This window comes from Benincasa hispida, chromosome 11 (assembly GCF_027475165.1).
Source record: "Benincasa hispida cultivar pf3 chromosome 11, pf3_genome.v1.1, whole genome shotgun sequence".
NCBI classification, from domain to species: Eukaryota; Viridiplantae; Streptophyta; class Magnoliopsida; order Cucurbitales; family Cucurbitaceae; genus Benincasa; species Benincasa hispida.
This window is the reverse complement of record NC_143488.1, coordinates 8,011,669-8,037,491: the sequence shown is the minus strand read 5'-3', so window position 1 is coordinate 8,037,491 and position 25,823 is coordinate 8,011,669. Positions and strand designations below refer to the sequence as shown.

The following is a 25,823-nucleotide window of genomic DNA, read 5'->3' as shown; positions in this document are numbered from 1 at the left end:
TAAACTTTCTATACTTTGATCTTAGCCATTTAAATATCTGAATATTTACAAATGGGCTTTAACAATTTGATTCTTAATAGAGGTTGCTTGAACAAATATAATTTTTTAAAATTAACATTTCATTTATCCCAAAAATATATACAATTTGTTCTTTACAAGATTTTAATAGTTAAAAACAAGTAGCAACTTCTCCCACTGGATGAACTGAGCAAATGGTCCCAGGGTCAAGTTAGCCCGGTTACCTTTCTCTGCTCTCTTCTCGCAAGATACTAAGGGTAGTGTCTTCTCCAGTGTCCTTCTTCGCTATAGTGGAAACATTTTTCTTTGCGGCGTTATCTTTGCCTTTCTTTCCAGTAGGTATCTTCTTCCCTTTGCCCTTTGCCCTTCTTCACAAGAATACTCTTACTCTTCGAAGATGAGGCAACTTCAAGCTTAGAGGATATTCCTCACTTCTCGACAGTAGTAACATTTCCTTCTGACACTAGACTCTTTGTTCTCAACATTGTCTGGTAAGCCTGTAGCTCATTCAGCAGAGTAGTCAAATTTTATTCATTGATGCATTCAAAATTGCAGAAAACTCTTCATAAGAGATTATAGAATAAAACCAACTTGACTTCTCTCGTTCATAACAATACCGTTTACTTCTACCACATTAAAGTGGACCATCATGTCCAGGACATGTTCACGAATATTTGTCCTCACTTTAATGCGACTGTTGTAAACATGTTTAATGACATCCCTCGCAGAGATTTCATAATCTCTTTGGGTTTAATGACATCCCTCGCAGAGATTTCATAATCTCTTTGGTAGTACTCATATCCCCATACTTTTTTTGTAAACACATCAAATAAGCTGGCGAGGATATAAGCACAGACTATATCATTAGCCTTGACCCATCTATCACATACATCCCGAACATTTCAGTTTGTGTTAGAGCTGGGAATGAGAGGACAATCCTCAGTTAAGACAAACCGCAAATCGTTTATCACAAGTATCGTGTTCAAATTTGATTTCCAATTCACATAATTATCCCCCAATGAATTTATCTAACGCCAATACTTGTATTAATGAACTTGTTATTATGAAATTTAAATCCAATCAAGTTTTAGCAATTTTAATCATTTATCTAAGATTATTCTTTTGCAACGATACTACATCAAGACTTTATTGACTAAATACTACCTCCAAAATCTCATATTCCGATTGTCATTTAGGTACCACTTTTGGTCAGACATTATTAACACTTAATAATTCTGTAAGTGTAGACCTGCCATTTTTGGATCTTATAGAATGGTATGAGTATCACTCCAAAATAGAAAACAATACCCAAGATGGAACTATAAAACCCTATTCATTTTAGGGAAGCCTGGGTTGTACCAAATCCTATGTTATAACCCTCCGTAGGGATAGTTGTTGTTAAACGACTAACAAAGGGCCGCTTAAAGCTAACCAGCAGACGCAACATAAGAATCTCACGGTTCAGACTAATGGAGGAGACCGTAGGATCTGTTGACACATTTCCTTCACCCACTTACTATGAACTACTTCCTCCATTCACCTTGGTATTGACGCATACATCTACTCTCCGTAGGAAAGTCACTTCCAGGGTGACACGAAGCGTCATATGAATCTCACGGTGTGAACTATGTGGAGACGTGGCAGTTGAAATTGTACACTGGATTTCTGTTTGAACAACTTTCCCTTATTCACCATAGTTTAAATTTAAGCTAAAAATACTCTTTTAAGGGAGGTCACTCCCAGGGTAACACGAAATACACCTTAAATCCATACTGTGAACTCTTAGGGATGCGAAAGCTAAGAATAATATACCGCGTATGTTATTAATCTCCCGCTAAAGTTTTCTAATAACTCTATCATATAGAAGTTATTCACTACCACTGAAGTGTTCAAATGTTTGGGTAACCTTGTACTTAGGTTCTTTTCCGGCTAATAAAAATAACACTAAGTCTATTGTGGTTTATCCATGTATAACTCTTATAAATGGACTTAAACCTACGATGTCTAGGTGATAAACGCTTTTATTACCTCACATCGCTCACAAATACTCATAAAACTGGTTACCACTCATAAAATTGGTTACCATCGCTCAATTATTCAACCATAATCACCATGTAGGAGGTGTTCCGTAGACCGTCAACTTAAATACTCCCAATCTTCGACAAGATTATATATCGGTTAAGTTTGTAACCCTAGTTTTACAAGTTTAACGACCTATTTTAACTAATTAAAACAAGTGGTTAACCTACGTGAGCATGCAGCTATTATTCGTTATGGATTTTAAATGTCTAACCCAATTTTATAACAGTTTATAAAACTTTAGACATGCTAAACATCCACAACGTACAGACATTCAATATCTAATATAACATTTATATTAAATACAAGAAACCCTAACATGCATACTATATATTATAATAAATTATAACATACTTTCAATGCATGTTGCATGCTTCCTACGGTGGGATTTTAAATCTAAATGGCATACTACATGCACATATAAGATTATTATTATTATTATTTTATTATAACATACATCCAATGCATAAATAATTAAACACGGACTGATATGGTTTTAATTTTGATAAAAACAAGCAAGCAAAAGCCTAACCATTACAAAAACAGCTTCAACACCGCTTGAACGAACCCGAACCATCTGAACCGGACCAACCACAAACCATTTGAAGCTGAACCGTACCATACCTCAAGAGAACCGGCCGAACCAGCTTCTCTTGCTCTCGCCCAAAATCTCACTAAGTCTGATCGTTTAGCATTGACGACCATCGTCATGCATTTGGCTTGATTGTTTAGTGTTTGCTTGATCGTTTAGCAACCAACGCCTATCGTTTAACAAAGCTACACGATCGTGTAGTGTTCGCCTTCTATCGTATAGTGTCATCGTCTAGCGTTGGAGGACGATACACGATCGCTTAGTGTCAAACAATATCACATAGCTCCATCGTTTTAGCATGGACAATCTACTACATGATCGTTTAGCTCCCATCGTTTAGCACCGCGTCTTGATCGTTTATCGCGCGCCCGAGGTAAGTGATCGCCTAGTGCTATCGCATAGCAATCGACGCATCGCCCAGCTGCCGCTCAAAGGTAAACGATCGCTCAATGCTATCGCTTAGCATTTCAACGTATCACTTAGTTGCCACGCATAAGTAAACGATCACTTTATGCTATCGCTTAGCATTTGAATGCATCGTTTAGATACCACATGGAGGTAAACGATCGTTTAATGCCATTACATAGCAACTTAATGCATTGTTTAGCTCCCGATCAAAGGTAAACGATCGTGATAAGTGATCGCTCAGCGCCATCGCATAGCTTTTCACCGCATCGCTTAGCTCCCTCCCGAAGCTACATGATCGTGTAGTGCCATCGCTTAGCTACTAGAGCTCAACGACAATATGAACAGAGGTTGATCATCTAGAATATGCAACTCGACCCTTTCGCTTGTTTCTTCGAATTACAGCTTAATTTCAACTCTAATGACTCCAAAAAAATTGCAGACTCTTGAGAAGACATTAAAACTCATTAAACGAGAGCCAATTACAAATTTAAACAAGAAATCAAAGTGAAATTAAAGGCCAAAACTTAGAAAATCATATTAGTACAACAATTTCATATTTTTATATAAAACACCCACCAAACTAAAATTAATCTAAATTGAATGCTTATAAGATGCTCTGATACCACTTGTTGGATCTACATCATCACGCAATGGAAGAGTTCAGGATCCATAAGCATTCTAATTGATTAATTTTGACATAAAAGAAACATGCTAAAACAGAGTTTAATGGGTTTTATGAGCATACATTGGCCAAACCATTGAAATCTCTATTTCCAGCTGCAAAATCCTCCAAATCCTTGTGTAGACCACCACAAGATCTTCCCTACTATCCTCTTGGTGCTTTAGATTGAGTTGTGAGACTCAAAATAAGCTGGAATCAAAGGTAGTATGGAGAAAGCTCACTAAACCAACCCATTAAAGAACACCTTCTTCATCTGAATTTTTCAGCAAAAATTCAATCGATTCATCACTCAGCTCATGGTGGGTTCCTAGTGAGAAAGTTGAAGATGAACTTGAAAAACCATTTTTCAAGTTTGTGTAATTTTTCAATTTCCAAAAATTCAAAATTGATTTTAAAATCATATTTTATTTCTAAAATCAAAATTTATTAATTTTACAAATTAATTTTCTAATAAAATTCATAAATACTTATTTAAACAATTTAAACAATTCTAATTAATTTAATATCCGATATTAAATTAATTTTTACACAAATTCATCTTCATATATTTAAATATATATTTTCTCTAATTCCATTTGATACTAATTTGAACGTTTCAAATTAACTTATCACGCTAGCTACTTTAGAGCTAACCCATTTTCGAGCTAGTAGGGGGACCTCATGGACCTACAGATCATGGACTCCAACGATCCGAGATTAATCGGCTAAACTCATTAGACCAATCTAACCCCCATTCATTAACTAATGAGTCACTCCACTAAAGTCCATAGTTGAACTCCCCTCACTGTAGATATATTATGTCCATTCGATATAACCATGATTAGTAAGTTAACCCTTCACAGGTTGTTCGTAATAACGGTTGGGTCAAATCTTTACTTTATCCAAGAAATTACCTATTGTTTCTTAAGTCCCCACTGATCCCCTAATGAACAATTATTCTGTGATCCAATCCAAAACCGAGTCCCTCTCATGCCAAATGAGAGGGTGGGATCCCTTGTTCAAGCTCCACAATCAGCACTTAAGGGAATAACCTCTCTACTATCCCTAAAGCGGGCAGAAGTGAATTCCCTCTTGTATCCTGTGTCCTCAACTATCTATCTAGTCTTACCCCTGAAATGACAGTCTTATTGAGCCGACGCTGTCGAGTCAACCCTCACCTATGCAAATATAAGGGCAATCCCGAATAAACAGGAGTTCATAGTTAGCTCAGGATTAAGGTCAAGTTACCTAGGTCTTCGCTTTGAAACGGTCAGTCTTAAATAGTAAACAACTTTATAAAGTAAGAATGACTCATTTCATGGTCCGATCTTGTACAAACTCTTTTGCACAAGGACACCCCCACTTCTCATGTCTAACATGAATGAATTAGGATCACTTCGTTTGTAACACTTTACAACTCATTGTAACAACTACAGAGCATGCCACATCCAATGGTGTTACCAGAATAAGGTATTCAACCTTATCCATATACTATAGATCATTTTGATTATTTACTCGAATCTGATCCACCTTTATGTCTCCACACAAAGTTCAAGTACTCATCCAATAGTCAATGGACTTTTAGGTTTATTGGATTTCTATTCAAGCAATAGATCTATTCAATAACACCTTTATTGAATTATCATAATAAGTTTTATGTTTATATACCACGAGTTTTAGGACATAAAACCCAACAGTGGGGTTGGTGGAAAATCAGGACAGGGAATGTAATCTTCATCTTCGTCCCCAGTTAGTCAACGAGGATAAATTTCCCCCTCTACTTTTTCCATTTGATTCTCTGTCTCTTATGGGATGGGCCCTTGTGGGTATGGGCATCTTTAGGAAAATTGGCACCGATAGGGGCCATCTCAAAATTTGGTATCATTTTTCAATTTGCTCGATTTTTGACCAGCTGATGTTATCATCCTGTAAATTTACCACTTCAACCTTTTCTCTTCTTTCTTCTTCCTTCTCTTTTGCATTTTTTTTTAAATTTTTTTTTTGTCTTTCTTCTTTCTTCTTTTTTATTTTTTTCTTTTGTGGTGATTTCTTCTATTTATGACACCCTTTGTTTTTCAGCAATTTCCCTTTTTTCTTTTTCGGCGATTTATGTTTATGTCACTCCCTTTCTTTTCTTTTCTTTTTTCTTTTTCGTTTTTCCGGCAAGATTTCCTTCCCACCCTCATTTTCTTTAGTTGCCCTCCTTTTCCAGTGATTTATTCTGTTTATGTCGACGTCTTCTTCTTCTCGAATCAAAGATGTAAGTTGGAGCGTAAATTAGAACGAGAGAAAAAAGCGAGAGTGAGACCAAGAAACGAGAGTGAGAATTCAAATGAATGAAAAAACTAAAAGAAAAAAACTACAAATTTGGCTAGGAAGAAGCGTGAGGAAGAATTCAAAAGAAGGAAAAAATGAAGGAGAGCAATATGAATTGGGGAACAAGATGAAGGAACAAAAGGAAAGAGTGAGAAATTTGGGTTGCGTTTGGTCTCACGCACGTTTTGAGGTTAAAACAGTACTTCACACGTGACCGACGTAAGTAAAAGATCAAATTTCAAGTATTTTCTAGAGTGAAGCCAAATTTTAAGTAGCCCCTAAATAGGGACATCCATACAGAATTTCCACATCTCTTGCCTGTTTGACGCACTATTGTACTTAAAAAATTTGGGGCATTAGTGCTATTTTGATAAACGCATGGGTGGATTATTGAAATTTCCAAATTTCCCATAATTTTTGCAATCTGTATTTCTCACCCAACCAAATCCCCAAAGTAATCGTCCCTTCGCTTCTTCCTGGTTTCAGAGCTGAAGCAGAGCAGTGCTGTATATCCATGGAGCTTCTTTCACGCTGTTCTACTCTTCTTCCTCACGCTTCCTCTATCGGCCTTCCCACTTCTCATGGAAAACCATCAAATTTCCTCCCAAAGCTCAAATCCACTCTCTCTTTTCCTTCGGCTTCATCAGTCCTCAAAACAACCGCTCCAAAACCCTCCAGAACCCCAGCTCCGCCGTGCTCCGTCCTTATGACGGCTCCACAGACGCCGGATGCTGCCCGTAGAGGCGCTGAGACTGACGCCATGGGGTTGCTTCTGAGGGAGAGGATTGTCTTCTTGGGGAACAGCATCGATGACTTTGTGGCCGATGCTATTATCAGTCAGCTCTTGCTCTTGGATGCTCAGGACTCTACTAAAGATATTAGACTCTTCATTAATTCCGCTGGTGGCTCTCTCAGGTATTCACGAGCTGATTTTCTGTGCATAATGTAGTTGGTGTAGCTATGGAATATGTGATTAGGGCTCAGTTTTATTCTTTCCAAACGATTTAGGTAATTTGATTTCTATGAATATGCGATTTATGCGTAATTTTCTGTAGAGTTTTCTTCACCTGCATTGCGAACAGTTAGCCTACTAGTTGGTGCATTCATTCCCGTGACGATTCTTGTTCTAAAGTTGACATTGATAAAACAAGAGATTTCTTTGATCAGTACCCTTTTAAAGAATGGCAATGGTTGGAAGTTAGGACTTGGGAGCAGGACAGACACCTTGCTTCATCCTTACCGTCTTAGCTTTATTTTCCAAACATTTTCTGTATTTCAAAATGCTAAAAAATTTTCTCGAGTGGGGCAGTCTGAACTTGGGATTTTCAGCTCAGAAGAAACCCCTTTGGTTTGATAGAGAGCCATAAGAATGGTTGACCTTTATTCGAAAGATGGAAAGCATTAGCTAGATCTTACTATCTTAGTAAAGATAAATTTTGTTGGAAGTTTGAAACATTTGGCTTGTATCCACTTGCAAATCTTCCAATCTCCAGCTGAATAATAGAGAAGGTGGGTTGGATGAACCCTTTTTATCTTCGGTTTCGAGAGGAAAAGACAGAGTTCTTCATTTGGACTATGGCTTACAAGAGCCTAAACACTTGTGATTCAATTAAAAAGAAGAATCAAACCATGGCTTTATCTCCTTCTGTTTGCCGTTCTTATCTAATGAAGAAATCCTGGACCAGGAATATGTAGCACAAAAGATTTACTTGTGAAAACCTCATTTTATTTGTTCTAGACAAGAAACAATTTCATTGATGAAATGAGATGATACAGAAAGAAACTCATTAAAAAAGATTACGAAAGATTTCTTCAGTTGGATATGAAAGAATTTAAGCTGTATATATTAAAAGTATCCATATTTTTACTCTTATAAAGCACCAAAAAAAGAGAGGCTTATAGGACTTCGAGTAGGGAGCTTATTTGTCTTGAAAAATTCTTGAGTTCCTTTCATTCCAGATCTTCCAAATTCCCACCCTCGGAATGAAGGACCAAAGGTTATTCTTTGTTGACTTGTATGATAATCTATCAGCCGCAAATTTAGCCAACGAAAAGCCCCATTTTCTATAGGGACCAATTTCCCAAAATCAGTACTCCTTTGGGAAAGGTGTAATACTCCTCCAAGCAAGTATGCATGTTGGCCAAATCAAAATTCTTTTCAACAATTAAACATCCAGACCTTCTTGTCCGTGCCCTATGACCTCAATGGCAGGTGATAAAGCATAGATGTGGTAGAAGTTGAAGATACCAAAGGTTCTCCCTCATTACTAAAGTACGGTAGTAGTGCATCTATTATCAGTCTCTCCCTTTTCCTTTGTCGTATATTCTGAATAGCGTGCTAGGGGTTGTGAAATAGAATTTAGAAGTAGGAGAGTTTAAGTGTCTCTAATTCTCAACCCACTGAATTCAGAATGTACATTTTCAAAACATCTACATATTAATTGGTGTCAAGTTTTACTTTGCGCATTGTGCTGGATGTGTATAACACTTGGTCCTACACAATACAGATATATCTTGAAACCATGTAATCTATATATATAATATGCAACCAATCATTTACAACTAATTTTATGCATTGGAATCAGAACTGAATATTTCTTTTAAAACTTCAATGGAGAAATGTAATGGGTGCATTGTGTCTATGGTTAGAGATGAGTGTATTTGTGTACTCTACTTTACTACATGAATGGGAAGATTAGCCAACTGTGAGAATATCATATCTTACCTGATTGTTAATTGATTTATGTTTTATTCTTGTTTCTGTGGTTTGCATGGCCTTCATGTACACTAGGAAATCTTCTAGAGTAATTTAATTTAGACTTCCGTTGTTTATGGATAACCTTTTCATTATCTTCTCTTTGCATCTTTGATGCGCTACCACTTTCTAATGGTTAATCTATCATTCACTACCAAACCATCATTTTTCAAAATGTACATTGATATGTAACTTAAGGATTCTCGTGAGACTTGAGAGGTGTCAGCAGAAGAAATTAAGTACTTTGCTTAACTCAGTTCATATGTCAGGAAATGTTATGTTTTTAAGTTCTGCATCTATTATCCTCATGTTGATTAAGAAACACACCTTCCAACTATCCCATAATCCAAACCCTGTCTTCCAATTGTCTATCAAACAGATTCCTTCCCAGTCCAATGTTCCCCAAGTTTGGGTGTCTCAAGCAATCACTATTACCTCTCCTTTTGTACTAGCAATGGATTAGATATTATGAAATATCTGACTCAAAGGTGAAATCAAACCAGTTATCTTCCTAGATTCTAAGCCCATTTCCCATCTTATAAAGAAAGCCTTTCCGAAGAACCCATATATTTAGCTAGATCAGGCCAGGGGCAAAAGGCAGACTTAGCTTACATTGTTTTATTTGTTTTCAGAGTACCAGGACTTGAAATTTTAGAAGTGGGAGTGCCATATTCATGACTCATGGGTATATGAATTCTCTTGTCATTGTTTATTTGAAGCTGGAAGTATCGATTACTAGGCCTTTTAAATATGTAAATATGTATATTTATGTTTTTCCCTCTTCGGTCTTGAGAATTTAGGTTAGGAGGATATTCGGCTTTCGATGAGCGACACCTGATCTTATCTATGTTTGCATCATATTCATCATCATTTTGAAAGTGGATGGTCTTCTTAGTTAATATTTGGTGTTTGGTTGCAGTACATTAACCTTGACTGATTTCTTTCTACGTTGTTTTCATTAGTGCTACCATGGCTATCTACGACGTGGTACAACTCGTTAGGGCCGATGTCTCCACTATTGCACTAGGCATTGCAGCCTCAACAGCTTCCATAATCCTCGGTGGTGGCACTAAAGGAAAGCGTCTCGCAATGCCTAATGCGCGTATTATGGTTCATCAACCTCTTGGAGGGGCAAGTGGGCAAGCAATAGATGTGGAAATTCAAGCACGCGAAATCATGCATAACAAGAACAACGTTACAAGAATCATCTCCGAATTCACTGGTCATCCATTTGAAAAGGTCCAAAAAGATATTGACAGGGATCGTTATATGTCGCCCATAGAAGCTGTAGAATATGGATTGATTGATGGAGTGATCGACAAAGACAGCATTATACCTCTCATGCCAGTGCCAGAAAGAGTGAAAGCAAGTTTAAACTATGAAGAAATTAGTAAAGATCCCACAAAATTCTTGAACCCAGATGTCCCTGACGACGAGATATATTAGTTTCGGGTGTTTCGGCAAACCTTTCTCTAGGCTTTTGATTTATATGATTTTACATATAGGGATCTTATGTGTAAGCAAAGTCATGGTAGGTGGAAACCAGAAATGCTGGAACTTGATGAGCTAAACAGCTTTAGAGTATCAACTTTTGGCAAGCTGTCTCTACTTACCAGAGGTTAAAAGGTATTGGGTATTTGGACTCTTTTTTGTCTCTGACATTTTCAAATGAGCATTCTGAGGAAGGAAAAATTGGTTGTGTATTCGCGGTGTGTATTTCATACCTTTGATCATCTCTTTCTCCCATAGGTCTTTATTTTTTTTTCCCCCCGAACTTTCCTAGAAGTAACAATACAAGTTGGTAACAATTTAATCTTTATCCTTTCAAATTTGTAATGATTTAGTCTTTGAACTTTAATAAGTAACAATTTAATCCTTACAATTTGTAATATCCGGTCTTTATCATTTTTCTAAAATATCAGAGTTAAGTGTTAAATTTCAATACGAACGAATTTGATTTTTGACAGTTTATTAATTTACACAAGTAAGAAATTTTATTAAATCATATTAATATATTTTACGGCTAAATCGATATAAAATTGTAAAGTACAATGCTAAATCATTCTTTATAGAGGTTTATGGATTAAGTTATTATAGAATTGAAAATACAAGGACTAAATCGTTAGAAATTAAAATATAGGGAATAAATTGATATTTCCATAAATGTTTAGAGACTAAAGTGTTTTTTAATTTTTGTTTAGAGAATAATATTTTGTTGGTCTCTAGGTTTTGGCTCTAGTTTCTATTTGGTCCATAGGTTTTAAAATATTACACATTTAGTTCTTAAGTTTTGAATTTTGTTTTAATTTAATTCTCGAGTTTCAAAATGTTACAATTTTACTTCAGAGATTTGAGTTTTGTTTCAATTTGGTCATTGGATTTGAAGATTTACATTTTTAACCCTAGATTTTCATATATAGTTACTTTCAATCATTGACATCAATTTCTATTAATTAATTAAAAATAATTAGAAATGAAATTTTAAATTTAATTTTAAAAGTAATAAAAATAGTTAAATTTAATTAACTATAATTCTTTTAACGATGTTCAATTTATCAACAAAAATTAACTAATATGAGTATTTAGTGAAAAATTGATGTTAAAAGTGTAAATCTTGAGACATAGGAATCATGAAACAAAATTTAAATATCAAGGGTAAAATGGTAGCATTTTGAAACCTAGAATCTAAATTAAAACTAAATTCAAAACTTAAGAATAAAATGTGTAATATTTTGAAATCTAAGACTAAATTAAAACCAAACTCAAAACTTAAGAATTAAATGTATAATATTTTGAAACCTAGGACTAAATAGAAATTAGACCTAAAACCTAAGATAAAAAAGATATGTTTCTTTTTTTTTAGTTCAACACAACATCAAGCATTTAGTGGATCTGAACAATTGGCTTTTTAATTGAGGATATTTATCTTAACTAGTTGAACTATATTCAGGTGAGGCTCGTTGAATATCATTCAAAAGCGGTTTATTCTATTTAACATTAGTTTCAAAACCCAAACCTTTTGGCTTGAATTATATTTCCCCTCTCTTTGCTATTTTATTTTTGGTTCTTCAATTCAATTCAGAGTCTCAGGTAATTCCTCAACCTTATTCTGTCTCTAAATTGAGCGTCAAATTGAACCGAATATATCTAATATTTTGGGTAGGGTTGTGATAATTTTTGAAAGGTGAAACATGTTTTTAGTTGATTAAAAATATTTTCTAAAACTTTCACAGTGAATTAATTTTTTTTTTAAAAAGTCCTTAAAGGTGGAGTAGTGAAAAATAAAGAGTTATGGTGTGTAAAGAGTTGATAAGATATAAAATTAATATTCTTTTAATAATAGGACCCGCCAACTCCTAGAACGAAACAAAAAATGAAGTTCACAACTCTTATCTCGCAACTCCTACTTCACAAACGATCACGTATAATTTAAAATAACAATTTTTAAGAGATTTGACAAAGAAGAAATCAAAATTGAGCATTTTGAAATTTTATTGTTCAATTTTGAAATTTGGAAACTATACACTATAAGAAAAAGATACTTTTTCATTGCCTAAAACCGTGGGCAATTGGCTGAATATACATCAAGAATGGACTCTCCTGACAATTCCAAATGCGTCGACATTCTCGTTGGAAAAAACACACATGGAGAGCATCTCCGACGTAAAAAATGTTATCGTCCGGAAAACTCCATTTTTCTTGACGTTCTACAAAGTTGGGAGAAATACTATCTTGAGGTTGTATCATGCTCATCGACAGTAAAATTCATGTAATACATGCCTTTATTCTAGGGGTTATCTCTCGACGGCTAACGCAAAGCCAAAGATATGTCAGAATAGAAGCTTTTTATTGACGGTTGTAATTATCGTCAACAGACTTTTAAGGCAATATGTCTTGACGATATTTGTATTGTCATTGAGAGATTATTTATTTCCTTTTTTTAATGTATTATTTTTATTTTTATTTTTATTTTTTTAAAAAAAAAACTTATTTTTGTAACCTGAATTTTGACTAAAAATAATAATCGAGTCAAACAAAATATTTTACCTAACATTCAAATCAACTAAATTTGTTCATAACATTCTTGTTTCCGTAAGAGTAGAGAAGGTTGGCATATAGTAGCTAGAGAAATATAAATAAAATTACAAAATATTTCTATAAGTCGTACATCGTTGACACTTGACATTATAAATATTAGCTTGTTACTCCAAAAGTACCTCCAAATATCAAAATTACCTAAAATTTTGTTAAGTGGAGTAATTACCACTATTATTATTAAAATTATCGATAAATAAGATTAAACTTACCAAAAACTTTCTTTAAAACTAATTTCAAACATAACTTTCAACTCATCTAACTTTAACCTATTCAAACTCCATTAACATAAACTAATCTTAAACACAATATTTAATTTATACAAACTTCATGAACACTCACAAACATAATAATTACCTCAAACTTAATGTGTATATATATTTATATATATTAAACCCACATCCACTCAGATTGATAGTCAGTTCGATTTTGTCGGTTCTGAAGTCAACTAAGAATCAAATCAAACCAATCAGTTTTGCAAAGAAAGATCTAAACCAATGTCCAATAAAAAAAAAACCATTGAATTAGTTTTATTTTGATATGTTTATTATCAGTTTGGTTTTCATTTTCCTTTTTTATTCCATTTTTTTTATTACCATTTGTTTTGAATTGGTCCTTTTTGCTAACTTAAAATTAAAATTGGGTCTATTTCTTTTTTCATAAATTGAAATTTGGCCTTTTTTTCTTGACACTTTTCTAAATAAAAAACATACCAGATCCATAATAATTGTTTCTTTTTTCCTAAACAACAAATATACATTCACCATAAGAATTAAAATACTAAAAGATAGTTTATTTGTAAAGGTATATATACCATTGGATCGGTTTCGTTTTGATTGGTTTTTCAAATAAAAAATCGATTCGAACCGATACTTTTTGGCGTTCTCCAAATACAAATCAAGATGTCTAATTCCATACTAAAAGACCAAACCAAATCATTGGATCAGTTTGGATTGATTTGGTTTTTCAGTTTTTTGTTGCACTCCTATCACCCATCCCCACTCTAACTTCCATGAATGAAACAAATTATACCAAAACTTAATTCAACTCACTCGTTGTATACATAAAAGCAATTCAATCTTTTACAAACCAAGAGCAACATCTCTCGTACTTTTGTGTGTGACTAACTCAAAATTCTCTCCTTTTAATTGGTTGATATTGTTTGTTATTCTTTTGTATTATATTTTAAAGTTTGGGCAAATGGGTGTTAAGTTTGTGTATTCCGTCGAAGTGTTGGGCCTAGATGACTTTTTGAAATATATGGACTAATGAAAAATTAAATTCAAAGGTCAAAAGTAAAAGTGTAACATTTTAAAATCTATGAACCAAGCTAAACTCAAAATCCATAAATAAAAAATATATATTTTTTTAAATCTTTAGGTTGCTATTTCTCATATTTTATCCTCAACAACTAGTCTTAGAATTCAGAATTTTGTAGTTGAGTCTGATTCTTCCATTCTTGGTGAAGGCTATCACGGGCTCTTTTTCTTTCTGAAATGAAATTAGAGGCGATTTATGAAGCACGAGCCTTTCTTCAACCGCTCTCCTCATTCTCAATTACTCATACTCCTTGAACTTGTATTTCGTTATTCCATTCTTTAGCTTTGTTTGTGATGAGATTGAACTACTTTAGATTTCAATCAATTTCGACTTATCTTATATAAGTATTGCAATTTTAATCCTTCGTTCATTTCATATATCAACCAGTAATTTTAATCTCAAAAAATGTAAAATTCTTCCTAAATTCATTAATTTAAATAAAATAAATTTTACAATAAATAAAGTTGACCAATTTAAAAGTTTATATGGAATAACATTCTCAAATTTCATAAAAATTATCAATATCATTGTTTTTTCTTTTCTGAATTAGCTTTAATGTTATTATTTCCTGAATAAAAATTATCAATATCATTTTTTCTAATTTATTATTATTATTTTCTGACAATCTAGTTTATTGTTTTCAAACCATCCAATTGATCAAATTTTCAATTTTTATACTATGTGATAAATGTATTCAAGTGAACCCCAATAATCCCAACGTAATCCAACGTATCATCTCAAATTAAATGACAAATTTTACCTTTTCCAAATTAATATATTTTGATGTGAGAGGGAGTTAGTCAATCAATCACGTCAATCTTTATGATTTTATATATAATAAGGATGAAAGAGAGGCGACGGCCTAATCAAAAATTTGTTGATATTGACTATTAGATTTATATAAATTCGCATTAAAATATCATTCTGGTTTTCTATTTTAAAATTAGTTCAATTTTATTTTTTTTTTAAATTTTAATTATCTAATTTTAGACTTTGTATTTTTACTAAATTTAATCATCACGACTAGTTTATTATTGATATTTTTTTTTAAAAAAAAAATTGTCATTTATTTACATTTTTATTATAAATTTTGAAATATATTCATATATTACATTTTTTTACATGAGAATTAAGTCTATAAATAGTAAATATTTCTTCAATCTCTAATTTTTTGCTTTGTTATCTATTTTTTATTTAAGTTTTTAAAAATCAAGCTAAATTTTTAACTAAAACAAATTGAGAACGTATTTTTGTTTTTTGAAATTTGGCTAAGAATTCAACTCTTCTACTTAAAATATGCAAAACATTATAATGTATTGCGAGGAAATATGCTTAATATTTAAAAAATCAAATAGTTACTAGCCGAAGCCTAAATAATCTATTAGACACCTTTAAAATTTAGAAACTTAAAAATTCAAGTAAATTAATTTTTGTCCCTAAACTTTCATAGGAGTAATGATTTAGTCTCTAAACTTTGATTTAATCGTCTACTTTCAAACGTGTAATAATTTTGTCCTTCAACGATTTAATCCCAAAATTTGCAACAACTCTTAGTAAAACAAATCTCCTCAAACTCCATCATCAATTTTCATTAGACTTAATCTTCATGATTATAAACAAACTTAACTTTAATTAGCTGATCAATATATAATTATATATATGTAAGAAATTTTATCTTAGTAGTATTTTTCAAATTAAAATCTACGAACTAAATTATTGTTTATATAAGTCTTTACCATTAAAATCTACGAACTAAATTATTGTTTATATAAGAGTCTTTACAATTAAAAGTCAACCAACGAACTAAAAATGATTTTTTTTTTAAAGTTAGGAGTACTATTAGAAATTAAAGGAAGTTGTAGATATATAAAATAGACCCAAAATATTAGTATATACAACACAATATAATTTATTATTTTTTTTTTTTTACCGATATAGCAAAATTTCGATCTAATTTTTGGAGTCTAATAGACGTTAGCGATGAACCTGTGACTCATAAATTTACCATTATTTAAATTCTTGTTATATGCTTAATTCTTAATCTAAAAGTTCTAGTTATTGCTATTAGAAAAAATTAGAAAAATGTTAAAAAAAAATGTCAAACTATTTACATAAATTAAAAAAAAAATACTGACAAACATTGATAAATTCTATTGACGTCTATCACATAATATAAATGATAAACTTCTATTAGTTGATAGTCTACGTGTCTTTATAAAAAAATGATTAAATTTTGCTATTTGCATAAATAGTTTTCTCAATTTTTCTATATTTTAAAAACCCCCTAGAAATTATCCATTATTGTTTTCTTTTTTATTCAAAAGCTTCACTTGCCGCCATGCTTCAACTCATCAACTGTTTACTCGAGAGGAGACGAAGACCAAGAATTCCTTCATCCAGAGGAGCAAAAGGCGATGTTGAAGATTTGTTTAAAGAATTCATTAACAATGGAAAATCCAAGACCTCAATCGAAGGACAATGTGAAGAATCTGAACGAGAAACCGCGTAATTCGCTCATTGATCGAAGGCATCGGCTTCTTTCTGGCCCTCGAACTGCCTTCTTCTAAAACAAACGCTTTATCATGAAAGCGCCATTTCAACAGCTTCATATTTGAATATACAAACCCTTGATATTGGTCATTTTCATGTCGTCATCACGATCTGGCTCTATCTCGTGAGTATTCTCAATTTCTTCAGTATACTTTTCTGCTTATATTATTGTATTGATGGAATAAGTCCGCTTCTGCTTGTTTGATTGAGGGATTAAATATTGTGGGTATTGCTTTTCAACTACAACTACGCCCAATAGGGAAGAAATTGCGTCTTATAATATATGTAAAATGACAAATAATGACATTGGAATCTTCAACAAAACCTAATATTAATTGACGCCTCAAATCTTTTTAAATCATATCTATGTGCCTACTATTTGCTGGAGAAATTTGAATGAGCAATAATATATGCTTTTTCAGCATCCCCAAATGCACACATTTTGATTACGTCTGTTGTTAGTTCTTACCGGCCTAGCTGGTTGTGATATTGCTTGGACGGTATTGTGGAGTTTGGTTGTCAACTCTCGATTCATATGAAGTCAATCTTTGTGGTTTGGCAGGCTTGGGGAAGTTCTCAACTCCTTGTCACTATTGTGGAGACATGTTCAATCATAATTTTTGGTTGAATAATTGCTCCTTTTTGTGTTTGTGATATTCGACTTGTAGTCTCAAGTGCTGATATTCTTCTTAGGATATTAGAGTCTGGCTTGAAGGGTTTCCAATTATTCTTCTGGGTAGAAAGAGTTGAAGCATCTTGGAAAGGATGATTATTTCTTACGATATGTGCTCTTCAAGAAAAGTTTTGGGGTTCTCAGAAGAGCAAACTGAATACCCTACCCCAAATTTATGAAATTTCAAAGGGTAGCCTCCGCAAATGATCCTTTTTAAGCCCTTTTTTTATATGTAGAACTTAGGCTTCTTTCTGTCTCAAAAAGATTCAAACATTGGAGTAAATATATTATCATAAAGATGGAAGGAAGGAGTGTATCAGAATTATATAGAAACGCAAGTGAGGAGCTATTTCTTAAATCATGGGTGGAAAACTCGATCGGAATGTCAACACCAACCATGGAGATGATGGGATTTAAAAATCTTTCTCAGAGCTTCCGTACAGATAGTGAGGAACTTTTCAAAAGCTGGCTAACAAATGGAGAGGCAAGCAGCTCTATTACCTTTTTGTCTTTGTTTACTTGTGGTTGAAAGTAAAGATAAAGCTTAATATGTTCAAGAATTATCATTTCAAGAAATTTAATCTGCTTGAGAATTGTTGATATTATAGTTACTGTTTATTAAGTTTTACTGGGTCCAACGAATGGCATGGAAATGATAAAAGTTTGGGTCATCCCCCTGGATGGAATTTTTTGTATGTAGTCATCTTAATGCAGTGTCTTTTCCTATTAAACTATGGTCTAGTACTTCCAATTATAATATTTCCTCTGGAAAAAATTTCATAATGGAAGGGCTCTCAGTTGTAGTTTGCCCTGTTCACACTTTTAAACAAATTTGCAAAGAAAAGAAACCTCGTTGAAAAGAGACAAATCAGCAAATGATAAATTGATAATATCAGATATTCTGGTGGGCATAATTCATGAATGACCCAACTCTTGATTTTCAAGATCATATTTGTGATATTTCATGTGTCAGAAAAACCAAAATGAGCTGTTGGATAATTGACTCTTGATGCAACTTCATGTTCATGCTTCCTAGCCTAATGGAAATAAGTCTGATGTTAGAAGAAATCTGGACAGATCAGTATTTATGGAGACATGATACTTATGTTGTAATATTTTTTTTTCTTCAATCAAAGAAGTGTAGCTGTCTGTCTCCAGACAATTCAGTTAAATTTATTTGGATTATATTGATAAGCTGGTACAATATCTGCCACCGTTGAGTAAGAAACATTAACATTAACCATTCAACTTTGTTAGTATAACACACTAACATTTCTATATCTTTTCATTATGCTTGATTGATCTTTTTCTTGACTGTAACTTACATCACGTATCCCGGGAACTTGTATGAATATTTTTGTTGATACATTTCTTTTTTCAGAATGTCAACAACTTATCAGGCCCCCCTTATCGCACTCGACAGGCATCAAGAAGGTTGGTATGTTAAATTAGTACAGCTACAACAAAAGGCTTATGAGGGTGAATATGTTAGATGCCTTGTCTTGATCATGATCGGTTCTCAATTGCCCAATCAAATATCAGCAGCAGTTATTAGTTTTATTTGTTTTATCCTCGTATCTCAATATTTTTTCTCCTTTTGTTTTTTCGCATTTTCTCTATCATCTTGAAGATTATTATATCTTTGAACATTAGTGTCTTTTCATTTTATCAATGAAAAGTTATGTTTTTTTTTTTTTTTTTAAAAATAGTAATTAGTTTTAATTGGATGTTTGGTACTGATAGTTGCAAATAAGGTCAAAACAGAAGCATCTGTTTGTTTTGGACAATGAGTAGAACTTATTTTCTCTTTATGGTCCGGGCTGATCTGCATAATGATCTTCATGAACCCCTTTATGGATCAATTGATAGATACGATTGGATTTCCCAGGCACAGTACTGTGCAAACTTATTACTTAGTCGACGTAAAAGTATGGAGTTCAATAGACTCTGGCACATGGAACTTTTTTTGGGATCAAATGTGATAGACTCACTAAAGTATAAGTTCTAAATATAAAATCAGAAAAGAAAATGGGAGTTCCAAATAGTACAAATTAACATTGTTGTGTGTAAATTTTTATATTTCCTTTTGGTAAAATCATTATAAGATCGATTTTTTTAAAAAATTTCCACCAAGATCATAGTGGGTATACGCACATGTCAATAGTTTATTGTCTTAGAGAAAGGGGTTGTGTTATCAAGGTATGTTTCATTTTTCAAGTGTAATTGTCTATCAATTATGATGATAATTAAGTTGCACCATTCAAGTTTTAAAAGAGCGTCCTTGCTTGGAGATGTGGCTCTCATCATCTTCCATTATCTTTGCCCAAACTATAAACTTCAATAAATCTTATCAGTACTTCCATCTCTTTTATTATTATTTTTATTATATTTGCAGGATTTCATCTGAGATTGTTGATCTGTCTAGTCCTCAGTATGTGGGAAAGCATCAGAAGAGAATAAGCAATGAAGGTGCATCCACGGTTGATGAAGTCCCAGGAGTTCATCAACAAGCGTTCAGGTTTGCTTTTCAATTTTCTGAACCACAGCTCTTGTGCTATTGGTAATATTTCATGGGAGTTTGTTTGTACCTCAAATTAGTCGAGGTACAAATGAATTCCCATGAAATATTTCAGCCTCCCTCCTTTGTCTGTTGGATGATTTATATGTTTTGACTTTTTGAACTTCTTCCAGGAATGTTGTGGAAAGTGAAGTGCAAGGTAGTAACCTATATCTTGCTAAGGTTTGTTTATCTTCTCTTCAAAACATAAGTTATAAAAAATCACAATCTTTTAATATCTCAGTATTTTTTTTTTTGCAGGCATGGTTCCATAGTTCTCAACCCATGACAAGAAGTCGATCATCTGAGCTAAGGTAATCACAGTATGGACTAATCTTTCACCATGATGATATTGAACGTTTTTTTTAGATATATATGTCATCTTTAAAGCACTCGAGAATAAATTTTTTTAGATTATTTCAAGTTTTTTCCCTTAACAGAAATTACCGGAACTTGATTTCCAAATCCAAATTGAAATTGTAAATTTATTTATTTTTTTGGTTAAGAAACATAACTTTCAAGAGAGAGAATATGAGAAAGGAGAGATGAGATAGCCCCACACATCAACTGGTAACAAAAAAGAAGTCTAATTGGTGTAGATTTGAGTTAGGCTAAAAAAAATGAAGATGAAGACCAAGTAGAAGCAAAACCGACTAAATCCCCAAAAAATTGTCCCGATTAGTTTCTTGATCATGAAAGTTCTTGCATTTCTTTTTCTTTTCTTTTTTCAAATCATAATCTCCAAAGAAGGGCATACACACCAGTGGACCAAAGGATATTTGCCTGAGTCTTTTCAAATTCAACGATTTCACAATGGAAATGGGAATGTTCCATTCATGTGAACCCATTTTTTGAATAAAAATTTGTCGTGCCGGACATTTTGTCATTGCAAGCTCATGATGAAATAAACGTGTTTTTAAGTTTCAATTATGTGGGTGAGCTCTTATACTTGTCTGTTTTTCATTGCCTTATTTTTTAATGGTGTCTAGGAGGAGGTATGCTGCAATGCAAAACAATCAAACCTTATTTGGTATGGAGTCCATGTATGACTTGTCTGGGCATGGAGTCAATGCCATGAAACTAGATATTACAAATTCGCTGAGCTTCAATGACCTTTCTACTTGTGAGATTCCAAACCAGCCTGCAACATTTGTATCCCCATCCAATTCATCGTCATCAATATTCAATGCATCTAACATGTATGATGTAGATAAAATTTCTTCTGTTGTGAATATGCTAAAGGGCACATTAGAACGGAAGAAGCTAAATAACCAGATTGATAAAGAGGCGCTGGAGGATAGTTCAAACGCACATTTTTGTGCTCAAGAAACTATTGGCAACCCTAGTTTCAATAGAAGTAGTGACAATTATATACATCAAATACCAAACTGTCTTCATGAATTCTCTTCTGTTCAAGTCAAGGATAATAGATCAGTAGATCTTGGTTTTGAAGCTTTTGTAAATCCTGTAAATCCCATCCAGTCAGGCAGAGTTTCTCAAGAACCTTCTCAAAGTGAATCTTCTGCAGCAGCAGCAGTAGTTTCATCTGGATTTGAACCATGTGATGGTCCTAGCAATTCAACTCAAACTCATAGCAACGGTGAGAGCTCAAGGAAACAAGTTGCAGGCAGTCGAGGTTTAGAAAATGGATCTCGATCTAAAGGTAGCCAATCTGTACAATGATATAGGTTGTGTTTTTCTGTTGTTGGCGATTTCTATTCTAACCTCGTTGGCCTTGTACATGGATGCATGTCTGGTGATAATTTTAGATTTTCCCTAGCTCATGCCAATGGTTAGGAAGGTTCTTGATTGGCAAAGCTATTTTTCCTTGCTCAAGGAAATGAGTTTTTATTTTTTATTTTTATTTTCAAGTCAAGTTCATTCTATGGAACTGCAGATTTCAGAGAGAGAATAATAGACAACCTAAAAGATGATAGAAAGGTGCGCTCTCTTTCAACCAGGTTAAAACTTTACAAATTAAGCTATTTTTGTTACAAGTTTTTAGTCATAATAAGCTTCGTTTGCTGTCTATTTTGTCATTTATTGCAGAGGGGGAGTCTAGTTCGTTATGGGTCCGTAACATCAGCTGCTTCAGGTAATTACTTATGTTTTAAACTACAATGAAATATACCTTTGATTTCTGATCCTCTGGGACATCCAATAAACTGGAAATCCAATAAAATTGGAATGATACATAGAAGACTAGCCTTGCACAAGGATAAACCTATGCATTTCCAATCATAGGCCTCAAGATAAGGAAAATTCTTATAAATAGAAAAATCCCAAAAATATTTATACTTCATAACAAAAAGTTCCAAAAGTCTAGCACTTTTGGAACATTTTTCTATAAAGTGTAAATAATTTTAAATATATATTTTTTTTATATTTAAAAAGGCCCCCTCAGATAATGGGCAAAGGAGTTTCTTTTTTCTTTTCTTGTCTTTTCTAAAAAAATCAAACTTTGATTAAGAAGCATGAAAAGATATACTTGGATATACAGAATAACAGCACAAGAAGAGCCTCAACCTACAAAAAGACTTCAGACCAAAAAAAAAACACCTAACTGATAATTACAAAAGACCATAGATCACCGCTCACCAGGAAGTATTAAACCTAATATTTTTCCAAAGAATGTCCCAAGAGTCCAAGACGGTCACCCCCTCTAAACATCCTATTTTTTTCCAGCCAAACACAGCACAAGATTACAAATGAGTCCTAATGTAACATTCTAAACTAATTATAATCTACTGGCTGATGTAGTCTTCCGTTTAGTAATGTCTAGAGACGTTCATAGTACAATCACCTTCTTGGGAACAACTTGTAGAAAACATGGATTACTTCACGATAATATGCTTAACCTTTATTTCTCTCTAAGTTTATTGTTGCTTAATATTTTACTGAATGTTCTAAGGTTGTAATTGATTAATAATGTAAGCAAAATACCTTCCATAACCATTGAAATTCTGGCAGTGGACAAAGGGGATCCCACAAAGAAACGCCGGGTGGAGCGATCACGAAAGTATGTTAAAGATCTCTTCATATTGGGGACGGTATTCGTTTTCTACCTATTTTGTAATATAGAATTTCAATCTCTGTCGCTAGTTTTCTACGGGTGTGAAAATTGTTAGTGCAGTTAGGCAAAATGATGCTTAGATTTGGGTGTTATCATGAGACTAGAGCAAGAAACTTGCTGTGCTTATGACGACAAAGTTCAATTCTCGAAATTGATTAGATGCAAATTTAGTTTAGTACTCATCAATTTAGGGAAAGTGATAGGTTATTTTATTATTGCGTATTTGTGTGCCAATCTTAACTCAACTCATTCTCAAACACTGGAAGTGCAGAATGGCAGAGGCGAAGGAAAGAAATATGACACCAACTATTCCGTCAGATATGCAATCAGTTCTGAAGCGGTGTGAGACTCTTGAGAAGGAAGTGCGATCATTAAAACTCAATTTGTCCTTTATGAATAGGTAACAACACCAATTATATTAACTAGGTTTCAACAGAATACTAGAGGTATTTAAGCCCTTCTACTTTTGTATTTGAAAAGAAAAAAAAATCAATTTATATCCCGTAAATCAAAACTCCAAATTAATTATTGTATGAGTTAAATTCTTGAAATTTCATTCATTTCATTATATGAATGAAATTGTTTTTTTTTTCTAAATAAAATTCAGAACTTGTACTAGTGAATCAATTTAGACCTTTTGATAAGTTCCATTTTAAAATCACTAATACACAATTTTCACACCTGTATAAGACTCCTCTAAATGCAAAGATTAATGAAATATTATAGAGAAATGCTGGAATCAAATGATATGCAGCGGCTTTTGTTAATATAAGTTGTTTTTTTTCCCTTTCTTCTTCCTCTATTTTTCTTTCCTTATTCAGGATATTGAGAGAAGATTGATTATATTTAGGTGGTTGAGTTAATTTTAATTCAACTCAAGTGAAAATAGTTATAAATTACCAAAGGAGGACCTAAATTAATTCCCTTATGAAAGTTTTGAGGGCTTAAATTGATACAATTATTAGATTGAAGCATTAATCAATACAATATCAAAATTTTGTAGTAGATATATATATTTTTCCATTTATAATGTTGTCGAGCTTTTGTAAGCCCGATAAGGATCTCATGTTTTATGACAATAACACGTCAAAGTTGGGACGATACACTTTTCCGTAATAAATTACATCCACAGACAGCTCAGAACCATACTACAAATGAATATATATTTAAATGTATCTGAAAATTTTTATTTTGCATGGAGTAATATCATCACTTGAATTTGTTTGGAATGATTTTTTTTGGAAAAAAAATGTTTTTTAGCACATAGAAACTCAATCTAGACCAACTCTTTCCGTGAAGTATGTAGTAATTTGGTTATACTTGGTGAAGACTTGAGTTCTGATGTATCAACTGTTATAAAAGCTTATATAGCATGATGATATTCTGTTTGCTGAAAGGAATAGCTAACTGTTGAAATTCTCCTGTGATTCTGATTTCTACAACATTTTCAAGAAATTGACTTCATTCATCTTATCTCTTGCTTTTGATTTTTCTGAATTATAAAGATTTAAGGACCAAGTTCTTGATACTGAATACAGGAAGGATTCTGAGCAGACTAAGCAGATAGAGGATCTTCAGAAGCAGAATGAGGATTTGGCAGATGAAAAAGAACGCCTACTTGAAGAGATTGAGAGGATTCTTTCAGAATCTGGAAGAATGTAAGAATTCATATCGACACTTTATGGGATTGAGACCCTTATGTTAATCAAATTATGTTAAGGCTACGCTTAACTATAAGCAAAACTTCAGGAAGGGTCTAACAATTAATTGCATTAGTAGTTTTGGGACATAACAACTCCTTGTACTTGTAACTCTCAAAAACTTCACAAACATAGTAAATTGGTTATTTGATACTTGAGTGTTGAGACATATTTGATTGTCCAAAACATTGTATGACCAAAGATAAGTACAGGCAGGTGAGTGTATTTTTTTTCAATCGGCTAGCATATTGTAAAGCTCATAATTTATGAATTGTGTTCTGAGTCAGTGGTTTTGGCTTATATTGGATTGTTCGACTCCCAAAGTCGTTGAACAGTTGAGCAGATGTCATAAATCATTGGTTAAAAAAAGGACTTGTTTGGTAGGGAATTGTTGCGTTTCTAAAAGATGCGATGAATGTTGTGTTGTGCCCTAATTCCTAAATCAGATGAATGTGTTGCTCTAAATGCAATGTTTTCTCTAACAAAACTCAAATGGAAGCCTAATTAGAGCATTCTCAATGAGATATGAGGTCGATCATAGGGACATACGACTAAATGATGATGAACTAATTGTTTGATCTTGATGCAATAGGTTGTTGATGAAAGTGTGCGATGAAAGTGATGTTTACTAATTAATAGAGTACTTACACTAATGGTGGAATGGATGATGATATGGATATGATGACAATTACATGTACTAAATGAAGCAATATGCATTGAGAATGGATAAATATCAATGTTTAAATAGGATTAAAGAAAGGTTCACTAACATTTTCTTAAACAGTGCATAAGTCATGCGTTCATGCGATAAACTCACCAAATAATAAATTTCACCTCTCAATGTTTTGAGCCACAGTGTCCTATTTCTAAGATGGATGAGTTTTGATTGCAATTGGTTAACTTTGTCTCTAAAGTTACCTCTATTCTTGTTTAATGAGTTCCATAATCTCATACTTTCTCAAGTAGGTGATTATTAACTATTTAGACCAATCTTTCAATTTGATCTCAATTTCCTACTTAGACCAA

The 25,823-nt window shown here is 33.0% G+C and overlaps 2 protein-coding genes across 4 annotated transcripts; both read left to right on the top strand.

Annotated features, from left to right (window-relative positions):
* Positions 1 to 6,383: 6,383 nt before the first annotated feature.
* CLPP4 (CLP protease P4) lies at positions 6,384 to 10,532 on the top strand. Its single transcript, XM_039020683.2, has 2 exons — positions 6,384 to 6,989; positions 9,792 to 10,532. Exons 1-2 carry the CDS (start codon positions 6,589 to 6,591, stop codon positions 10,273 to 10,275), a joined length of 885 nt encoding a protein of 294 aa, XP_038876611.1. The 5' UTR covers positions 6,384 to 6,588; the 3' UTR covers positions 10,276 to 10,532.
* A 6,047-nt stretch (positions 10,533 to 16,579) lies between these two features.
* LOC120068998 (protein CYCLOPS-like) lies at positions 16,580 to 24,966 on the top strand. Of its 3 annotated transcripts, none has more exons than XM_039020643.2 (12): positions 16,580 to 16,918; positions 17,488 to 17,951; positions 18,849 to 18,901; positions 19,863 to 19,985; positions 20,159 to 20,207; positions 20,286 to 20,338; positions 21,014 to 21,687; positions 21,922 to 21,965; positions 22,074 to 22,119; positions 22,995 to 23,043; positions 23,369 to 23,497; positions 24,636 to 24,966. In XM_039020643.2, the coding sequence occupies exons 2-12, from the start codon at positions 17,766 to 17,768 to the stop codon at positions 24,757 to 24,759; spliced, it is 1,530 nt and encodes a 509-aa protein (XP_038876571.1). In that variant the 5' UTR covers positions 16,580 to 16,918; positions 17,488 to 17,765; the 3' UTR covers positions 24,760 to 24,966. The 3 variants fall into 3 exon arrangements, with proteins under 3 accessions (XP_038876571.1, XP_038876570.1, XP_090162720.1); XM_039020642.2 differs by having other exon boundaries at positions 16,583 to 16,918; positions 17,357 to 17,951; XM_090306594.1 differs by lacking the exon at positions 16,580 to 16,918 and having other exon boundaries at positions 17,240 to 17,951; positions 19,893 to 19,985.
* Positions 24,967 to 25,823: the final 857 nt, after the last annotated feature.

What these genes read in the sequence shown, in the direction of transcription:
- CLPP4 (XM_039020683.2), top strand. Translation starts at nt 6,589, where the DNA reads ATGGAGCTTCTTTCACGCTGTTCTACTCTTCTTCCTCACGCTTCCTCT. An exon ending in TCCGCTGGTGGCTCTCTCAG is followed by an intron (nt 6,990 to 9,791) that starts GTATTCACGAGC and finishes TGTTTTCATTAG; the next exon opens with TGCTACCATGGCTATCTACG.
- LOC120068998 (XM_039020643.2), top strand. Translation starts at nt 17,766, where the DNA reads ATGGAAGGAAGGAGTGTATCAGAATTATATAGAAACGCAAGTGAGGAG. An exon ending in GCTGGCTAACAAATGGAGAG is followed by an intron (nt 17,952 to 18,848) that starts GCAAGCAGCTCT and finishes TTCTTTTTTCAG; the next exon opens with AATGTCAACAACTTATCAGG. An exon ending in ACCTAAAAGATGATAGAAAG is followed by an intron (nt 21,966 to 22,073) that starts GTGCGCTCTCTT and finishes CATTTATTGCAG; the next exon opens with AGGGGGAGTCTAGTTCGTTA.